The sequence below is a fragment of the Zosterops lateralis genome (assembly GCF_965231275.1).
Source record: "Zosterops lateralis genome assembly, chromosome: 20".
NCBI lineage: Eukaryota > Metazoa > Chordata > Aves > Passeriformes > Zosteropidae > Zosterops > Zosterops lateralis.
In genome coordinates this window covers 770812-791195 of record NC_139780.1, presented here as the reverse complement: position 1 = coordinate 791195, position 20384 = coordinate 770812, and the positions used below count along the sequence as shown (strand labels likewise).

General features: G+C 60.3%; 5 protein-coding genes across 8 annotated transcripts in view; 1 reads left to right on the top strand and 4 right to left on the bottom strand.

The window, feature by feature from the left end:
- Positions 1-2314, top strand: part of GRIN1 (glutamate ionotropic receptor NMDA type subunit 1) — a gene marked incomplete at both ends in the record, with an annotated part of 32311 nt that extends 29997 nt beyond the window's left edge. For all 3 annotated transcript variants that reach the window (XM_083875953.1, XM_083875952.1, XM_083875951.1), the window contains one exon: positions 2045-2314. In XM_083875953.1, coding sequence (XP_083732079.1) covers positions 2045-2113 — 69 coding nt within the window. The remainder of the gene's footprint in view (positions 1-2044) is intronic.
- A 469-nt stretch (positions 2315-2783) lies between these two features.
- The window catches only part of NOXA1 (NADPH oxidase activator 1), a gene marked incomplete at its 5' end in the record, with an annotated part of 101363 nt that continues 83762 nt past the window's right edge, over positions 2784-20384 (bottom strand). Inside the window, one exon of the transcript XR_014591459.1 lies at positions 2784-2795. The remainder of the gene's footprint in view (positions 2796-20384) is intronic.
- Positions 3817-7672, bottom strand: LRRC26 (leucine rich repeat containing 26; the record flags this gene model as incomplete). Its single annotated transcript, XM_083876184.1, has 2 exons — positions 3817-6193; positions 7129-7672. 2 exons carry the CDS (start codon positions 7670-7672, stop codon positions 5934-5936), a joined length of 804 nt encoding a protein of 267 aa, XP_083732310.1. The 3' UTR covers positions 3817-5933.
- Positions 11677-12195, bottom strand: RNF224 (ring finger protein 224; the record flags this gene model as incomplete). The annotated part of the gene is made up of 1 exon (XM_083876093.1): positions 11677-12195. The coding sequence occupies one exon, from the start codon at positions 12193-12195 to the stop codon at positions 11677-11679; it is 519 nt and encodes a 172-aa protein (XP_083732219.1).
- On the bottom strand, positions 17744-19701 carry LOC310917627 (uncharacterized protein). 2 transcript variants are annotated; one of them, XM_083876051.1, is made up of 2 exons: positions 19630-19683; positions 17744-18774 (listed from the first exon to the last, which is right to left on the bottom strand). In XM_083876051.1, the coding sequence occupies exon 2, from the start codon at positions 18709-18711 to the stop codon at positions 18328-18330; it is 384 nt and encodes a 127-aa protein (XP_083732177.1). In that variant the 5' UTR covers positions 18712-18774; positions 19630-19683; the 3' UTR covers positions 17744-18327. The 2 variants fall into 2 exon arrangements, with proteins under 2 accessions (XP_083732177.1, XP_083732176.1); XM_083876050.1 differs by having other exon boundaries at positions 17745-18722; positions 19630-19701.

The window sequence follows — 20384 nt, the reverse complement described above, 5'->3', positions numbered from 1 at the left end:
ATTGCATGCATGAACTTTACACAAAAAAAAAAAAAAAAAAGTAAATGAGAATGTTACCCTGTGATAACTCTGTGATTGGAGGAGATATGCTTTCAAATCAAAAGCCATGCTGCTCTTGTATTTTAATTTTTCTGGCCAGATTGCCCATTTCGCTTGGTTGTTTTAGCGTTTCCCACCCCCAGAGCTGTGCAGAGAGGCCAGAAGGCCCCAGCCTGCCCTGCTACACCGCCACAGCACACACACACACACACACACACACAAGTGCACCGAGGCACACACACGTGCACCGAGGCACACACACTCACACCAGGCACACTCCGCTTCTTCCACGCCCCTCACATCAGGCAGGGTGTTTAACAAAGGACCTTTCTTCCACCCATCCATTTTTATACCTCCAAGTTCCTCCTCTCCCTCCACCAGTGAGTCACACGCCTCTCCCCTTTCCCACCTCTCCTCCCTGCAGGAGACGAGCCCCATCCCATGAGCACGCCCTCCCAGCAAACCCTGCTCTGCCATGGAAACACTGCGTTTAGCCGGAATCCAAATTTTTTCACAAGGAGGAGGGGGTGGCCAACGCCTGATTTTGGGGAGAGAGGGGTGTTTTTTGGTGGGCTGATGAATAGCCACAAAAAGCTCCCCCCAGGGCGGCAGAGCGACATTGGGGTGGCCTTGGCTGCTCTTGTTGCCAAAGGATGATGGCCCAGCTGTTGTCCCTTAGGTCATGGCCAGGCATTCCCAGAGGCTCCATTGGAACCTCAGCCAGTGCCCTGAGTCTCAGGGTGACCCCATGAGAAGTTCTCTGAGTGTCACCAGCACCGTCATGGGGACACGGGAGTGCATTGGCTCCCAGTCCTGCCCCAGCAGCTCCCACCAAGGGGTCCCCCCAAAGCTGGGCCACCCCAAGGACCCCACAGGAGGCTCGGGGGGGTGGCAGGAGGCAGGGTGTGTAGCACACAGGGTAGCCACAGTGCCAGAGCTGCCACGAAGGCCACGGCCACCACCGACCAAAGCGGGGCGGGTGAAATGAAATCCGCCACTGAGGAGCAACCCCTGGGACGCCTCAAAAACATCAGCCCTCCTGGGCAGCGTGGTGCAAGGGCTGGGAAAATGTCACTGGAGAGGGTCTGTGCTGCAGTAGGTGAGACCCACAGGGACCCTTTCCTGTCCTGGCACTGGATTAGGACCCTGGAGAGCAGCACAGGATGCTCCGGGCCACCCACTCCCACTGCAGGGCTGGGTAGGGCTCTCAGGTCAGGGTTTGGAGTTAGGAGAGTGGAGACAAAGGGAGAATGGAAGGAGGAAGGGAGGAAATAACCACCCAGCTGTCAATTCCTGCCTAGGGAGGAAGGACTTTTTTTTCTTGCCCGTTGATGGGTATTTTTGCTCTCCCCCCTGTTTGCTGATGGGACGGCAGCAGGGGAGGGCTCTCCCATGGCCTTTCCCATGCCAAGCCCCCCCATCTGCAAGGAGCCCAGAACTCCAAATCCAGGCCACATCCCCAACACAGGCCATATTTTCACATTAGCGACCAACGCCACACTTGATCAAAAGTCCACCACACCACACATCTCACCTGCATGAAAGGACAGTCACGGCAGGGTCCTTCAAGCAAGGAGGTGAAACGCCCTGGCCTCAAAGCACAGCTTGATCTGGCACCAGAGAGGTGCCAAAACCCAGCCAGACCCTCCAAACACAGGTTCAGGCGTGGGCTGGGCTGATGAGTCACAGGCTTTGTTTTGTAGCCCTCCCAGAGCAGAGAGGGCCTGGCTTAGCGGGTGACGTGGCAGCCACGCTCTGCAGAAGCTGCACCACGCTCCTGGGTGTCCCCTCTGCCCAGCTCCAGGCTGCTTGGAGAGCGTCTGCAACGACCTCTGCGCAAGGAAGGCGCTGGGAAGGGGGACCCCAGCCAGCAGCAGCTTTCAGGGCGTTGCTTCACCCCCAAGACAAATCCTGTAGGGACACATGGGATAGGAGTCACAGCAGGGGCGAGTGCCAGAACTGCCTAACACTCCTTTCTCCTTGTCTGTCTATTTGTGTGTTGCAGCAGTATCACCCCACCGACATCACTGGCCAGCTCAACCTCTCCGACCCCTCAGTCAGCACTGTGGTGTGACCTTCTCCCCGAGGGCCATCAGTCCTTGCCCAACACAGTAGGAAGGCACAGCCAGGACTGCCTTTCAAGGGACACTGATGGGTTCTTCCGGGTGAGATGGGAGGAAAGCATCCTTCATCCATACACAGTGACTCCATTGTATATCTCCCTCCCTCCCTAGGCCTGCTGCCATGCTCGTGCCCCAGGAAGCACGGCAGGACCAGGGCAAGGTTTGGACTTCACTGTACAGAGATAATTGCTTCCAAACAGTGCCACGAGAATCAGAATTGCCACCGACTGGCTCCGTGCGAGGGGAAAGGACTGCGGATGGTGCCTGCTCTCCCACAGTAGCAGGGAAGAGCTGGTGCCAGGCCACAAATTTGTGCTTGACCTCCCAGGCTGCAGCCTTCTGAGCACACACTGCTCCTCGGATGTGTGCTCCACCTCTCCCACCACCTGGAGAGCTCCAGCAGCATCCCCACAGTCCTGAGCGGCCGTTGCGAGGAGGTTGGGCACATATTCCTGCTGTGCCCGGTGACCCTCACTGGGGCTGGAAGGTGTGTGCTCTGCTCCTTGCAGGGGATGGTTCTCCTCCCTCCCAGGGGCCCGTGGCTGTGACTGGGTTCCTGTCCGTGGTGTGGCTGCAGCCCACGCCCATGAGCTCACTCCGGAGCCCCCGGAGCGCCGCCAGCCAAGATCCCGGCTCCCACCTCTCCTGCACAGAAAAAACATCCCCAGGACCTGGCCACGGCCAGCATGTAGCACTCACACAGCAGCTCTCCTGGCCAGGAAACTCTCCACGGGAAATGGCTCTGGATGGTTGCACTGACCTCTACCCCAGCTCCACACTGCCTCAGCACCAGCAATGCAAGGAGAGATGCTGCTGGCTGGTCCCGGCCCCCCCAGCCTGTCTGCACTGTCGGGGCACCACGGCGCCTCCCCTGCCACCCTCACCTGCAGTTCAAAGCTTGCCAGCAGCTCCCGCGGCAGCCCTGACGCCCCCAGCTCACGGCGCTCCATCTGCCTGGACCTGCAGACGCGGAAAGCTGATCCCCAGTTGGGGAGAAGGGAACTGAACGAGCCAGGCTGACTCTGATCCTCCCCGCACCTTCCTCCCACCCCGAGCAGCGGGGGCGGAGGCGGCGGGGATGAGCAGATACCGCACAGCGCACGGGCGGCATCACATCCCGTCCCCTGCCGACGTGGAGAACAAAACCCACCGTGGTACCCAACCCTCTGCCTCCCCTCCGGCCCAGGCTGCCCCCGCGGGCAGGATTTTCACATGGCAGCTGAGGTCTGTGAGCATCGTCCCACCGACTGCTGTGACTCTCCATCAAGTTCATCTAGCTCCAGCTGAGAAATCGGACCCATTCTACTTTATACGTCAGTGTTACATTAATACCAAGTTTTTGCAAGAGCTCAGTAAAGTCTAGACTGGATCACGAAGTGGTTTATTCCGGAGTTGTGTGACTCTTTCTGACCCTGACTTCTGGGCAAAGCTGGCAGGGAGCCCTGTGGTGAATCAGAGCCTCACCCAGCCCTGTGGCAGGGTCTGCAAACAGTGGAGGGACAGGGAGGGATGGGGAAATCAGCAGGAGAAAGGCCAGGGGCTTTCAGAGGAGGCTGGGAGGGAAAGGGTATCCCCATTCTGGGCATCATACCCAGGTGACAGAAACCTGGACAGCCAGGGTGGGGCACAGGGATGGGGACAGCCGGGAGCTGTCTAAACACCAGCACCACGGCAGCTGGCCCTGTCCCACCTCCATCCTGAAGAAAACAGTTCCAGGCCACTGCTGGGCTCCCTGGGCTCTCCCTGGGGTCAGCCTTTGGGAACAGGGGATGGACTGCAGGGATGGAGGCACTGGGGAAGCCCCCAGACATCAGCCCATCCTTTGGGAAGTCCATCAAGTGTCCTCCAAAACAGGAAGGTCCCCCAAGGCTGAAGTGAAGGAACATCAGCCATGCACAGCACCTCCCCATGTGCTGAGAGCTCCAGCCCAGCCCCATGGGGCTCAGCCTCAGGAGGGCCTGAGGGAAGGAGCAGGGTTCAGCTGGCACTGCAGGATGACAAACAAGGTCCTGGCTCCAAATGGGAAGCCCAGGCCTCCCTGGGAATAACTGAACCCTCTCTAGAGAGGGTCTGGGAGAACTGGGATTGCTCCTGGGCAAGGCAAGACGATGATCCTGGCAGAGGTGCAGGGCTGGCAGCACTGGAGCCTTCAGCAGCTCCCTGCAGACCCCCAGAGCCACAACAGAGGAGGGAGCAGGAATTTGGCCATGTGGCAGCACAGGGGGCTGGTTTCTCTCTTGAAAATAAACCCAGGAGCAAGCCACCACTGAGGTGACATTTGGTTTACTTCTGTGTGATGTACTGAAGCCTTGCCAAGAGCCTGCTGAAGGATGCACAGACTCCTGCCACATCCCTGGCAGGTCCCAGCTCTGGCACAGGCAGGAGATGGAGTGAACAAGGCTGGTGGTCACAGCATCTCATCGTGGCTCTGATCATCCTGCACTGGGTAAGAGATCAGGCCAAAAAGGGCTGTTGTTTCTCCTTGAAGGATGTTTTTGTCACCCCCAGCTTGTGGCTTTCTCCTGGAGCACAGCTCCAGATCCTTCCAGGCCATCTCCCAGCATGATCACTCAGCATTTCCAGCAGCATTTCCACAGGAAAGGGAAGGAGGGAGGTGCAGGGGCAGCCCCAGGCCCATTCTGTGGGTGATGGAGGTGAGGCAACAGCCAGGGCTGCTGTAAAGGGCCCCTATGAAGGGCTGTTTGTCTGCACTCCCAACACTGAGCTACCCCTATGCCTTGGCTTGGGATGAGCTGCAGCCCAGGGAAAAGCTGTTGAGGGAGAAACCACTGCAGCCTCACCCATCCTTTGGCAGCTCCTCTGCTGAACCACATCCGTGGCAGCTCAAGGCTCTTCCTGGCCCTCACCCCAAACTTCAGCCTCACCCCAGACCTTGGTTGTTGGCTGAGCCTTCTCAGCACCAGCATTCCTGACTCAATGGGGAAAAAACCCAAAACTATCAAAAGGAGATTTTTGCAGCCAGCCCTGTCCTTGGGCAGCACAATGAAAGGCCTGGGATGGTCTGACAGCCCCATGAAAGTTTTGGAATGCTCCAAACCACCCAGAGATCTTCATGTGCACCAAAAGGCACATGGAGAGCTCTGGAGTGCACTAAGAGGAAAACAGTGGCTGCCAGGACACAGAAGCCAAATGTGGAATTTGGGTGCAGGAAACACCAAGGCAAGGAGTTCTGAGGGCAAAGAAAAAAGCACTGAGGGGTCACTGGAGGGTGCAGGAGGCACCAAAAGGCCCCAGGAACGAACTGAAAGGCACACAGAGGCTGCACCAAAAGGCAAGTGGTGACTCCCTGGGGTGGCCTGAAAGGCACCAGGAGGAAGGTGGTGTGTCCTGGGGTGCACACAGGGGCTCCCAGGCTGCACCCAAAGGCACAGTGAGGCACATGGGGCACCCTAAATGCACCCTGAGGGGACTGGGCAGCACCAGGGGCAGGGTAAGGGGAGAAGGATCACCTGGATGCCCCCAGGAAGGGAATATGCAGATCTGAGGATGGCCTTGGGGAGCCCCCCAAAACACTGAGAGCATTTGTGGGCAGCCCCTGCCCTGTAGGGAACTGAGCTGGAGGCTGCTCCCCCCTGGCAGAGGCACCTTGACACCACCTTGGGGCTCTCTGAGAAAACCCAAAGCCATTCCAGGATCAGAACTTCCTCTCACTGCTCCACAGGGATAAAGTTTTCAACAGGTGGGTGCAGGCAGCCAGAAAGGGGCAGGGATGGAGCACAGCCTGCCCAGGGCAGAGCCTGGCTGAGCCCCTCAGTGCACCCTGCAGACACGGGGTCTCCTCCAGCAGTGGGACTCCCGGCGCAGGCTGTGGAACAACACCACCAGGGAGCCCAGAAAGGTGCAGAAGAAGATGCTGGCGATGAAGGAGAAGGGTCCAATGATGAAGAGGGAAATGTAGTGCTGGAGGGACAGCGAGGTGTCCTGGCACTGCCTGAAGGACTCGTCCCCAAAGGCCATGATCGGGTACTTGTTCAGCTGCTCCGGGACTCTGCAGAGGAGCAAACTCTTCTCTGGAAGAGAAAAACTGTGCTGGAGAGAACCCTGGGGAGCTGGGAAAGGCCAAGGACAGGGGGGGATGGCAGGTCTGCAGGGGACAGATGGCACCAGGGCACGAGGACAGGGGCCAGGGGCACCAACATCACCCATTCAGACCAGGAATGGGAAGGGGAACAGTGAGGTTCAGGATTTACCTCTGTGGGATGGGATGGGATAGGATGGGATGGGATGGGATGGGATGGGATGGGATGGGATGGGAGGTGGGCACAGGGCTGGAAGGGGCACAGGAAGGTGGGTTTGGGGCAGGATGGCACAGGAAGATGGGTTTGGGGCAGGATGGCAAATGGGACAGGCAAGGGGCAGGGACTGGCTCCCAGAAGACAGATGTGGGGAGCAGTGAGCAGCCAGCCTGGAGAGGCCACAGAAGGTCACAGGCAGCACTGGTGCAGTCACACATCCCAGCTGGGAGCCAGCAGGAGAGGGCAGCAGTGGGGGGAGGTACTTTGCTGCCAAAGCTGTGTTTCACTGGGGCTCGTGGGGGAGGAAATGCAGGATCAGAAGCAGGTCCATGAAGGTCTTGGGGAAGGGGCTGGAAGCACTGCAGCCTGGATGGGCCAGGGTGATGTGCACCCTGACACACACAGGCTCCACTGGCCCCCTCAGGTGCCATGTGGCAGGACTGGTGCCACTGCTGGGGACAGCACTGGGTGCCTGTCACGGGGGGACATTGCCCAGCCCTCCTCTCCTCTCTGCTGGCAACCAGAATCAAACTGTGGCCACCAAGTGAGACCCAGGGGTGGATCCACCCAAGCAGACACAGGAGCTGGCATGACCTAAGGGCAGGTTCTGGGGAGCCTCACCCCAAGGGCTGGCAGCCAGGCTGTGCAGGGTGACCAGCCAGCAGGGAGCGGGCAGGGGGGCTTGGGGACACAGCCCTCTGTGCACTCACCTCGCACTTTCTCCCTGTTGTGGCTGAGCCAGCGCCAGAGGGGCAGGATGCTGCAGCTGCACACCCACGGGTTGTCCTGCAGGAGAAGTGCTCGCAGCTGGGGTAAGGCATCCAGCACCCCGGGCTCCAGCTCCTCCAGCCTGTTGCTGCCCAGGTTGAGCCTGGCCAGGCTGGCGAGGGGCAGGAAGGTCTCGGGGCTCAGCACGGTGAGGTGGTTGTGGCTGAGGTCCAGCTCCTGCAGCAGCCCCAGCCCCAGCAGCGCCTGGCTGTGCATCAGCTCCAGGCGGTTGTGCACCAGGCTGAGCAGCCGCAGCCCCGGCAGCAGAGGGAAGGAGCGCGGCCCCAGCACCGTGATGAAGTTGTAGCCGAGCCACAGCGAGGTGATGTTGGGCGAGAGGCTCCAGGGCACCTCGCGAAGGCCCCGCTCGCTGCAATCCGCCTCCCCCGGGGAGCAGCGGCAGGCGGCCGGGCAGGCGGGACAGGGCGATGGGCACAGGAGCAGCAGCAGGGCCAGCACGGGGCTGGGGACCCTCCAGCTGCCCATGGCAGCCCCCCAAGGCTCAGAGGGCTCCCTGACCTGCTGTGCTGGGTGTCCCCCAGGGGCAGGTTCCCTAGAGCCCCCCGCCCTGCCCAGTCCCCTGGCCCTGCCCGGTGGTGCTGGGTGCAGTGCTCTGCTCCCTGCAGCCACCCGCCTTCATTCCCTGCTCACCCTCCTGCAAACCTGGCCAGGGCTCTGCTCCCGGACCCAGTTTTCCTCGGGGTGGAGCTGCACTTTTTTTTTTTAGTAAATATTTTTGCAATGATGCTTGCCCTGCAAGGTGTGGAACTGTGCCCACGTCCCTCCCTCCCTCCCTCCCTCGGGCACAGCTCCAGCCAGGTAAGCAGCCAGCTCTGGGTGGCCTGGGATTAACTGCTTGTGTGTGCTGCGAGCTGGAGGGCTGGGAATCAGCAAATCCACATCCATCTCTAAGCCTCCATCCTTCCCAGGGTTGTCCCCCATGGCCATGCTGCCTCAACAGCCATTTAGAGATGGGTGTATGGCCCCAGGGGACTCATAAGTGGCTGGGTTATGGGAAAAAAAACAAACATAACTGAAACAAAATCATATCATTTACAGGTATTACCCCACCTTATGTGCTGTCCCACCATGGCCAGGGGTCCTCAGTGGGGAGCTGTGCTGGGAGCCATGGCCCACCCTGCTGAGCCCAGCCCTTGTCCAAGCCCTGCCTGCCCCTGCCAAGAGACCACCAGAGTGAGGAGAGCTGGGATTAGATCCCCTGGACCCCCTTCCTCCTCCCCAGAAGGGGGACACACACCTGTGTGCACACAGAGGGTGCCCCCCAATGAGGAGCATGGCAAAGGTGATCTGCCTAGGCTGCAGCCACCCCAAACTGGTTTGCTCTCCCCCCTGGCATGGCAGTGCCAGCCCCATGGGGCTCAAAGTCTGCCTCCACCTTGTTTACACTCACTCCACTCCAAGCCACCCAAAGGCTGGCTGCTGCAGGCTGGGGAGGAGAGGTGGCACCACCCAGGGCACTGCCCCTGGCAGAGCTCAGTGGGGCACCAGGGGACACGGCTGCACCTCACCCCACTGACAGCCAGAGTGGGGACCCCAAGCAGGGACACTGTCCCCACCCACATCGATCAGTGGCCACAGTCCCAGAGGAATCCCTGTCCCTCTGCCCCACATCTAAAGGATGGATGGTCACCAAGGCAGGGCGCAGCTGCACCCCAGGCCAAGGCCAGGATGTTCCTCAATCTGGGACAAAAGCAGCAGGCAGAGGGTTTATTAATAGCATCCCGAGGAGCTTTGGTTTGTTTATCTATCCTGCAGCAAACTCGCTTTGCTGCATTAATCCCCATCTGGAAATAATTCAGAGGAATCCTCCAGCCCAACCCAGCCCCGGGGTAAGGGCACAAACCTGCTGCCATGTGGAGCTGCAGCCCCAGCTCACCACAGCCACAGGCTACATGGAGACCTGGATTTTAAGGGAATCCTGTCCCAAAATGCTCCTACTCCCCAGGCCCTACACTGCCCACTGCCTGCATCCATCTGGAATCAGGTGAGAAGTGCAACATTGGTGCCAAAAATAACCCAAACCACTATTTTTAATAGTGCCAGGGGAGGAGCCCCCCAGGGCACAGGGGTCAGCCCTGCTCTGCCCAAGGTGCCAAATCAGGGGTGCAGCCAGTGTGCCAAAGGCATTCCCAGAGTGATGGCAGGGATAACTCCCTCCTTCAGGGACTGCCTGGAAGTAGAGGGACATCCACGGAGGGATGAAACAAGGGCCAAGCCCCCCAGAGTGGTTCTGGTTCTGGGGGGACACAAGAAAGCAGGGGACATGGTGTTTGGGACAGAGAGCCATGGGTTTGGTCACCCAGCACTATGGGAGAGCTGGGACCCAAAGGTGCTGGGCTGAGCACAGAGCTGCTGGCACCTCTGCAGGGGAGGATGGGCCCTCCCTGCACACTTCCCACCACCCACTGCTGAGTGTTTGGGGAGAAACGAGGAGAAGGTGCATTAGAACTCAGTGACAGCTCTTATCCATTCCTTAAAGGCTTTAATTCCTTGCATATTCCCAGGTAATTAAAGGTCTCAGGCAGGACTCACATGGAATTTCTGAACCACACCACACCTCTGTCTGCCCTGGGGCACCCCAAGTTTTGTTTTTTTTTTTTCTGGGAACATCTCAGCTGGGACTTTTTTATGGCAGGTGACACCAAGTGGCAGAATTGTGCAGGAGCTCTGTGCAGGGGTGGGTGCTGCCCATGGCTGATGGAATCCTCTGCCTGCAGCCCTGGCCCCCAGCACAGGGAATATCCAAACACCAGGAGACACCAGGTCCCTGCCAGCCCCAGGGAGGCACAGCCTGGGGTCTCCTGCTGAGTCCTGAGGCGTTTCTGGTGTTGGGCTATTGCAAGAGCTCATAAACCACATAAAAACAGATGCAGAAAATGAGTCCTGAGGAAGAACAGCAAGAGCTCCCCAGGGAACACCAAGAGCTGTTCCAGTATCACCCTGCACACCCCAATGCTCCCAGTTTGGCCCCTGTTAACCCAGAGCAGCTGCCTGGGCTCCTGTCCTTGCACCCTGGTGTGGAGTCAGGCAGGGAAAGCCATGCAGGCAGCAGGGACAACTGGAAAAACAGCAGCAGGGTTTGTGTGTGAGGAAAGGGTCAGGCAGGAAATGCCAAACCTGGCACGAGCCACAGAGCACGAGGCCAACAGGAGCTTCTTGAGCCCAGCTCTCCTCCCACGCCAGAGCAATGCAGCTGGAGCAGCCTTGGAGGTTTCCTAACAACTCTGTCGTCCTCTCCTGCTAATCCAATGCCCAAATTTCTCATGCAAATGGCCAGCAGAGCAAACACTCCAGCACAGCAATCCACCTCACTTCCCCCACCCACCACAGGCAGGGCTTGCCCCAGGCCAGGATTGCCAACAGACATGACCAGGATGTGCAGCCCAGCAGGGCCAAGAGTGTCTTTAATAAATGTGGATCTCTCAAGGTGCTGGATGAACCCCGTGGCATGGCTGTGCCAGGCTTGTCCCCTGTCTGGGGGAGGCTCAGTGTCACTGTCCCTGCTGCAGAGCCACCACACAGGGGGGAATGGAGCATGAGCCAGGCTTGTCCCCTGCCTGGGGGAGGCTCAGTGTCACTGTCCCTGCTGCAGAGCCACCACACAGGGGGGAATGGAGCATGAGACAGGCCCTGCTCAGGGGCCAGGGAGTGTCTGTGATGGCTGGAGCAGCTTTCTGAGCAGGCCAGGTGTGCAGGGTGAGAGGGTGGCAGCATCCTCACCCCAAACCCTGACAGGACAGACAGCAAAGCCCTGCCCAGGCAGAAACCTTTAAAGCACTGATTTAGAAGAATTAAAGACTTTAGTTAAAATAAATATCGCCGAGGTAAGGGAGCTAAAACTTCCCTTTTGATAACAGAAGCCAGACTGAAGGAACTGATAAATCATGGAAGGAACTGATAAATCATGGAACCTGTCAAACCAGGCTTTTGCATCCTGAATAATCAATAGATCCCATGAATACAATACAATCATAAATCAATCAGTCCTGGAAAACTGTCAAAGGTTAAAAAGTCAAAGAGAGGAAGACCCATCTTACTCCATCATTTTAGGACCCCACCCCATAAAAAAGACCACCGACCCATTTCAAAGAACAAACCACAAATGCTTAATGGCTTTTTGGGGTAATTACCATACAAAGCAGGGAATGGGATGTACCAGAGTTATGAATATGCATTTGTGTTTTAGGTATTCAATACTCCTGGACATAAAAGCCCCTGTGATCATCTGTAAATTGTGGTGTGTATTTGGGATCGTCATAATAAACACACACTTTCTAACTTTAAACTGTTAGAGAGTCTTTGTCCGTCATAGTTGGATATTGGTATTAGATAAATATCCATAGTTTTTAATAATTCCTCTTCCTAAGGCTGCCAGAACAGCCCCACCACCGCAGTTCAGACACGGGTCTGAGGCACGGCAAAGCTCCCCAAAAGCAGCACCAGGCTGGATGGAGCTCACCCCATGGTGCTCAGCTCTCCAAAGCCGCGGTGACCCCACAGCAGGGGCAGAGACAGCAGCAGCCACGCCGGGGGTACAACACCGGTGGTCCTGGCTCTTGGCACAGCCCCGCCGGCTGCCGGGTCACCACCACCACCTCCTTCTTCTCCTTCTCCTTTCCCTTAGCGGGCAGAGCCGGTGGGGACCTGCCGCCCACCCTCGGCTGCTCCTTGTCAGCCTTGACGGCCAGGAAGGTGGCCAGGTCCAGGTCGAGCATGGTGACCCCTCCGCGGGGCGTGGGAGTGTTCTGGCGGCACTGCGGGCAGGGGATCCAGCGCTGCTCGTTGCTGACCCCGTCCAGGCGCTTCAGGCAGGCCTGGCAGAAGGTGTGCCCGCAGTAGAGGCGCCTCGGGAGCCGCAGGCCCAGGTCGTAGGAGGAGTAGCAGATGATGCACTCCACGCGTTGGCTGCCCCGGCTCGGGGTGCGCGAGTGGGACCCGACACTTGGTCCCAAATCCTCTGCCCGGGGGTTGTCACCGGCCTGGGACATGCTGGGGAGGGGTGAGAGGAGCTGTCAGGGTGTGGTTGGGGGGATGGCACCTCTGAGTGTCCCCGAGATGGGGACTGGCCCGTGTGGCAGGTTCCCAGGGGCAGCAGGGTCCCTGCCCAACATCCCTGGAGACCTGCCCCAAGACCAGCCCTATTGCCATAATCCTAACCCTTCTGATGATAGTTTACACACCTTCCTGCAAAGTCTCTCAAAATAATCTATATTGTTTTCATTTCTCTCGGTGATGGACTTCTGTATTGACCACTGGGGTCAGAGAGGTGTTCCCCTCAATGACCAAATCTCAAATACTATATAAACCCTAAATCATAATAAACTGTCCTTCTTTTCCCTGCTTCTACCTGACGGGTGAGTGTGGTTCTTTTCATGTCCCTGACTGTGACACAGCCCTGCCTGGAGGAGCAGGATGCTGCCACTGCAGTGGGCTGTCCCTGCATCCACGGGGGATGTGTTTGTCCCAGTGCCACACTGGGAGCTCTGCAGGGAACGTGGGTTGGCCAGACCTCATCAGCCTGCTCGAGCTGTGGCCTGGGGCTGGAGGGAGAGTGGGGTGAGCAGGAGTGAGGTGGTGGGTGAGCTGGGGAACACCACCTGGACACCAGGCAGTGGCACAGCCCCACTTGTCCCCAGCCCTGGGCTGTGTCAGCAGCAGGGGATGGGTACAAATCCTCATGGGGAAGGGTCTGAGCCTCATCTCAGGTGGGATCTGGTACCCACCAGTATATTTGCAAGCTTCTGGAGACCACCAAAAGTGTTCTTTCTCCTTAGGTGACCTCAAGTGTTTTGGTGCACACAGGTCCCCCTCTCCTTCCCTTCTCCCAATTCCCCCATCCCTACCTGTCCTGAGGTGTTTCCCAGGGTCTCAGGGCTGGTGGCAGAAGGGCTGTGCTGTCCCGGGGGGTTGTGGCAGTCCTGTGGGGAGCATCGGGGGGCTGAGCTGCCAGCCAGGTCCCTGTGGCTGCCACTGGCCGTGGTAGTGGGCAGGGGCTCACCTTTCAGGGACAGGTGCTATTGGATCTGCTGCAGAGAAGCCAAGCCCGTGAGATTGGGTTACAGGCACCTGGGTAACAAAAACCTCTGAAATCTAAACCCAGGAATGCTCATTAACCCATCAGCCTGTGCTTCACTAGAAGAAGGAACTGTCCCTGTGAGGACAGGAAGCTCTGGGCTCCACCATGGGCAGAGGGCTTGGATGTCATCTGGACCTGGGCAGCAGCAACAGAGTCCTCCACATCCTGGAAATGGCCAAGAACATTGGGGCAGACAGCACCAGCAGAGACCCCATCGCACTCCAGCCCAGCATCCACAGGTGGGTGGGGTTTGGGGACAGCTGTGACAGGAACGGGAGGACACGGGGGGTGGCAGGGCTGGGACTGGTGCAGGGACATCGGGGTCTGGTCTGGTCTGCACTGGCAGTGCCCATGTGTGGGGTGGTGCTCCCACCGGGACCCTGGGGGTGACCTGTCCATGACCTGCCCCTGCCCCTCACTGTGAGGCTGAGGGTTCTGGTGTTGGGGGCTGAGTTACCAATGCTCAACATCAGGCTGGGGACACCCCAGCACCCCACGGGGACACCTGCAAGGTGCGTGATCCAGGGGAGGTGACAATGCCAAGGAAGTGCCAGACTCAGTCCCCACAGCTGCCCCTGGTCCAGCAGCAATGTCCCAGCCTTGGCATGGAGGGTGCTGCAGACTAAAGAGGGAAGTGTGGCAGAGGGACAGATCCTGGGCTCAGGATGGTGGAGGAGAAAAGCCCATCCTGGAGCCAGGGCAGCATTCCTGCAGGGAGCAGGAGCAGGCAGCAGCTCCCACTGCAGGCAGGAGCAGGCAGAGAGACAGGCAGCTCTTCCTTCCCGGGCTGCCTCCTCACCAGCAGCCCTCAGGGCACGTTTCCAGCACTCCTCAGAGAAACAATTGGAGGTTTTGGAAATGAAGAATCCCCACAGGGTCACTGGGCCAGGCAGAAGGGCTCAGCCCCTGACACTGGTACCTGGCAGTGAGGAATAAGCTCCAGCTTCTCATAGCCTGACCCAGGACCCTAATCCAGCCCTGCCACAGCCTTCCAAGGCAGTGCACACGGGCTGTGTGTGCCCCTGGGTCCCCAGGCACGGGGCTGGCACCCCATGGCAGGTTCTGCCCTCCCATTGCCAGGGGGGTGGCAAGCACAGGCCACTGGGGCCAGTTTGGGACAGGGCTGTGCCAGGGACATCGGTTTGGGTCAAACCCTTTGGCCCAGGTGGAGCAAGGGCCGTGTGCCCTGGGCAGATCAGGATCCAGCTGTGCAGGATTCCAGCTGTGCCACGCCATGCCAGGGTGCATTGTGCCTGCCTGTGCTGGGGTGCAGCCCCTGGGTGCTGCAGCCAGGGCAGAGCTGGCTCCTGCTGGGCTCAGCTCCCTCCAGAGCCGTGTGCCCAGGGCTCCAGCTGGGGCTGGGGCTGCCCCAAACCTGCCAAGGTGTCCTTCTTTTCTTCCACCCACCACACAGTGCTGGCCTGGCCCACCTGCTGCAGGGACAGGAACAGTGCAGTGCCACAGGGAGCTCTGCCACAAAACTGATGTGGGTGAGAGGGGTGGGCTTGGCTGTGTGCACAGCTGGGGGTACCCCTGGCACTGCTCAGAGGGGGTGACAGCTCTGGCTGCCCCTCCTGCTCCACACACACACACACAGACACATCCTGCCTGCCCTCCTGGCCCAGTCCAGCCCCTGTCATCAGCCCCTGACCCCAGCAGAGCTGTGTCCCCCTGAGAGGCTGTGCCCAGCTGCCCTTGGCCATGGCTGGGCACCCCAGCTCAGCCCAGGCTGGTTTGGGGCAGGGGAGCCCTCGGTACATCTGCCGTGCTGACACCAAGAGCATCATCAGCTCTGCCAAAAGCCCCCCTGGATCAGGGGAATCATAGAGCAGTTAAGGTTGGAAAATATCTTTAAAATCATCGAGTCCAATATCAAACCAGCACATTCGCCACTAACCCGTGTCCCCAGGTGCCACATCCACACATTTTTTGAACACTTCCAGGGATGATGACTCCACACCACAGCCCTGGGCAGCCTGTGCCAGGCCTTTACAACTCTTCCAGTGAAAAGTTTTTTCCTGATATCCAACCTATCCCCTGGCACAGCCTGAGGCTGTTTCCTCTTGTCCTGTCACTTGTTACTTGGGTAAAGAGACCAACCTCCACCTCACTACAGCTCCTGTCAGGGGGTTGTGTGGAGCAACAAGATCTCCCCTCTCAGGGAAGGCAGATCTGCAATCAGCAGCGACACACATGGATGGGAAACGTGTTTTCCTGTTCCCAGGACTCATCCCTGGGCGCTGCAGGGACCTTTGGCACGGTGGGGAGGGTGGGGAGCGGTGCCCTCAGGGAGAGCAAAGGTCCCATCGAGGCGAGCCGAGCCCTGCACCGCCAGGCACACCCCAGGGGCAGGAGGTGACAGTCACCCAGCACAGCCCTGCGCACCCCTGGGCACCTGGGGAAGGTGAACACAGCCGGGGAGCACCCATGGGACTCTGCCCGAGTGATCAGAGCCCTGAGGTGTGAGGTCACCCAGAGGTGTGGGGCTGCAGTCTGCACCCTCCCCTGCTCACCCCCTTGTCCTGCCGCTTGGTTTAATCATTGCCCGGTGTCTGGCAGGCGCTGCCGGCCGCTCCCGGCGGGTTTGCCATCGCCCCAGGCTGTGCACAGCCAACGGCACACACTGGGGTGACACACACACTGGGGTGACACACACTGGGAGTGACACACACTCACAGTGACACACACTGGGGTGACACACTGGGGGTGACACACTGGGGGTGACACACTGGGGGTGACACACACTCACAGTGACACACACTGGGGGTGACACACACTGGGGTGACACACTGGGGGTGACACACACTCACGGTGACACAAACTCAGGGTGACACACACCGCAGGGCTGGCCCAGGGCAGGGCTGGTGGCGGGGAAAGCAAACAAGGGCTGGATCTGCCCGTCCCCACTGCCGCGGTTTGGGCTGGGAGAACAAGGGAGCTCCTTGTGCAGGACAGACACCGTGGGGATGTGTCCCTGCCCACCCTCCTGGCCACCCACTGCCACCGTGGGACCCGGGCCAGGCAGGGGGGGGCCAAACCTCTGCCAAGCCACTGCCACGCCAGCCCAGAATATCCTGGGGAATGGGGTGTCAAGAGTGGGGGGTTCCCAGCAATGGGGGGCTCCCAGCAATGGCCAATTCCCATCCATGGTGGGCTCCCGTTGCTGATGGACACCCAGGGGGGCACAGCCAGCCCAGGCAGTGCCCCAGAGCCCTCCCAGCTGGCCCAGCCAGGAACTGCCCTTTGCCAGGCCCTTCCTCAGCCTCTCCCAAAGACTCAATAAGTCTTTCCAGACAGGACAGTCATCCAGCTTGGCAGGGCTGGGCTGAGCACCAGCCAGTGCCCCAGACAGGGAGCAGCAGCCTGTGCTGGGAACGCCTGGGCACTGCTGGGTGCAGGCTGGCACTGCTGGGTGCAGTTTGGCACTGCTGGACCCAGACTGGCACTGCTGGACCCAGGCTGGCACTGCTGGACCCAGACTGGCACTGCTGGACCCAGGCTGGCACTGTTAGACCCAGGCTGGCACTGTTGGACCCAGACTGGCACTGCTGGACCCAGGCTGGCTCTGTTGGACCCAGGCTGGCACTGCTGGGCCCAGACTGGCACTGTTGGACCCAGGCTGGCACTGTTAGACCCAGGCTGGCACTGCTGGACCCAGGCTGGCACTGCTGGACCCAGGCTGGCACTGCTGGACCCAGGCTGGCAGGGGAGCACCAGGCAGCAGCCAAAGAGCTCAGCATGAGCTGCTGCTGCCACAACTCAGCAGGGAAACAGTTAAGCCTGGTTTGGAGGCTTTAGCACTGCCCTGACTTACACACCCACCAGAGAAACAAGGAGTGACACAGGAATCCCAGAAAAAGCCTGCGTGGAGGGAAGAGGCACACCTTGGCAGGGCAGGAGAGGGCTGTAAATTTATTTGCAGCACCCTGAAGTCATCTGCAAACACAGGCACTCCTCCCAGGCCCTGGCTCGCACAGAGCAGGCGGTTCTACAGCAGGCAGGGAGCAGCTGCTGCCTGGCAGAGCAGCTGTCCCTGGGACGGCAGCACCAGGGAGGGCTGCCAGCACAGGGAGGGACGTCAGCAGCACGGCGGGACATCAGCACAACAGCGGGCTTGTTCCAGGCCGATGGCAGCAGCCCCAGCCTGGAGGTGCCCCAGCACACTGGGAAGAGCCAGCAGGCTCCTCCCGCCTCCCTCCCAGCCCAGGGAGCTCCAAAAGGGTAATGCTGGGCCTCTGCATCCCCAGGAAGGTGCCCAGTGCTGCAGCTGGGCCAGCCCTCTGCACTGGAGCCATCTCTGGGATGCAGATGGGACAAGAGGTTGTGGCCAGCACCCCACAAGGCTGGCAGGGGGAGCAGAATGGGGCTGGGGGTTTCCTGGCACCGAGGTGTGGATGCCACATCCATGCTGTGCCATCAGGTGCTGTCCTGATGCTCTGCCATGCTTTGGCTGCCTTTCCTGTTTCCATCCCTCTATCCCATGGGCAGGGTGTGAAGAGGAGCAGGACCCAGATGGAGTTCAGTGCAGGGTGCCAGCAGCATCTCCATGATGTTGTGGGAGTGGGGACAACTCAGTTCTGGAGAAGTGGGTCCCTGTTCCAGCTGGAGGCTTGTCCCTGGCTCCTCTCCACTGCTCCAAGACAGTGACAATGGTGTCCTCCTCTGCCACGCACACGGGGCTGCCAGCATCCAAACCTGCCCTCCAGCAGGTGGGCACTGCCTGCACCTTCCCAGGGTGGAGGTTTCCCAGCACGGTGAGACTGGCAGGAGCTCTGTGCAGGACTGCAGTGCTGCCCCATCTCCAGTGTACTCACTCCTTGGTGACATCTGTCCTGGAACGTGTCATCCTCAGGGCTCCCGGGCCCCCTGGCCCACCTGGGAGGTGCCCATCACCAGCACATGGGGCTGCAGAGTTCACAGGTAAAAAGCCATGTCAGTCCAGCCAGTGCCAGCTCTGCCAGGTGCCAGGGCAGCAGCCATGTCCCTGTGGGGTCCCCTGGCCCCATCCCATGGTCAGCACATCCCCTGTGTGCAGGGAGGGCCCTCAGGAGACGACACAGCAGCACTTTGGGCAGCAGGAGCAGCACCTGCAGCAGCCACATCTCCTGCCAGCCCCCTGCTCCTGGCCCTTGGGTGGCCTGTCCAGGGTGACGGTGTAGAAGGTGGCAGATGAGTCCCCATTTGGCATCCTCAGGCTGGCGTAGGGGTTGAAGGGACGGGACCAGGACTTGTCCGTGGAGATGGTTGGGCTGTTCCAGCCATTGGCAAGGTCTGTCTGCTCCTCTGTGCCGTAGGAGGGCACGGCTGAGGGGTTGGCAATGATGGTGGGCTCATCTCTCAGGTAGCGAGTGATGAAGCTCTGCTTGAACTGCTCCCGTGGGATGTTGACACTGGCGTAGGGGTTCTCCACGGTGACTCCACGATCCATGTCCCTGCTCCCTGGCAGCACAGCAGGCCTGTCTGGCACTGCCCTCCCCTGGGGACAGAGCCCCTGGTACCCCGGGGAGGGGGCTGTCACTGCTGGGGTTGTTCTCACAGCAGGGGAAGGGATCCCGGGCAGACCTCACTGGTTTGGGAGCAGAGCTGTGCTCCCCACTCCCTGCCAGCCCCAGGGGACCCCACAAGGTACACGAAGACCCACCAGAGCCAGGAGGGGAGGCAGGACCGGGGGGCAGGGGGTGAGAAGGGTTGGGGAGCTGAGTGGGACAGAGAGCAGGCAGGGCAGAGAGGTGGGGCAGGAATTTCTAGGGGGACACAAAGTAGAAGGGAAAGAAGTGGGGAGAGGAGCTGGAGGAAAGGATGGGAAAGGACAAGGGCAGTTGGGATAGGGGCTGGGGACGGGGCAGGCGGTGGGAGATGGGGAATGGAGGCGGGGGGCAGAGAGGAAGGAAGGGGACACAGGCAGGGGAAGGGGCGCAGGGGGGACACGGGCAGGGGAAGGGGCGCAGGGGGGGCAGGCAGGGGAAGGGGCGCAGGGGGACACGGGCAGGGGAAGGGGCGCAGGGGGGACACGGTCAGGGGAAGGGGCACAGGGGGCAGGCAGGGGAAGGGGCACAGGGGGACACGGGCAGGGGAAGGGGCGCAGGGGGACACGGGCAGGGCAGGGGAAGGGGCGCAGGGGGCACACGGGCAGGGCAGGGGAAGGGGCGCAGGGGGCACACGGGCAGGGGAAGGGGCGCAGGGAGCAGGCAGGGGAAAGGGCGCAGGGGGCACACGGGCAGGGGAAGGGGCGCAGGGGGCACACGGTCAGGGCAGGGGAAGGGGCGCAGGGGGCACACGGGCAGGGCAGGGGAAGGGGCGCAGGGGGCACACGGGCAGGACGGGGCACAGATCCCCCGGTACTCACCGAGCCCGCGGCTCCGGCCGCTGCGGGGCCGCTCTGCCCCGGCTGCTCTTCCTCCTGCACGGACCGCCCCGAGCGGCGCCGCCCCGAGCGACACACAGACACACAGACAGACAGACAGACAGACAGACCAGCCCCCTGAGAGCGGGGCAGGAACGCTCCACACGCAGCACACACGCCCAGCCCCAACACCAGCTGCCCAGCCCAGCACTGGACACTGGCACAAGGCAAGGGACACAGGGAACTGGGCAATGGGCACTTGGCAGTGGACAGGGACATTGTCAGGAGGCAGAACAGGACAGGGACACTTGGCACTGGACAGGGGCATTTGGCACTGGACAGGGGCAGGGGGCAAAGGGAGGTGGGTGTTGGACAGAGGGACCGGGCACCAGGCAAGGCCACCTGTACCAAACCAGCACCAGCCACTGGCACCAGGAACTGGGCACCAGCAGGGGATACCAGCACTGGCAGCAGCCCCACACAGTGCACAGCACACAGCACAGAGCAGGCAGTGCCACCGTGCACTGTCACCACCCCCAGGATGGGGCACTGACACCAGGACAGGCACCAGCACCATCCACAGGCACCAGCACCGTGTGCCATGCTCTGGGCACTGTGCTCTGGGCACTGGCACCAGCACTGGCACCACGCTGGCTCTGGGCAGCAGGTGGGGACTGGGAGGGTGTTGGGAAAGATGGGACAGGAATCGTTTATGGATGTGATTGTCTGGTAAGAAATACTGGAGGTGTAAAAGCTGT

Coding starts and splice junctions, on each gene's coding strand:
- LOC310917627 (XM_083876050.1), bottom strand. CDS start 18,711: ATGGATCGTGGAGTCACCGTGGAGAACCCCTACGCCAGTGTCAACATC.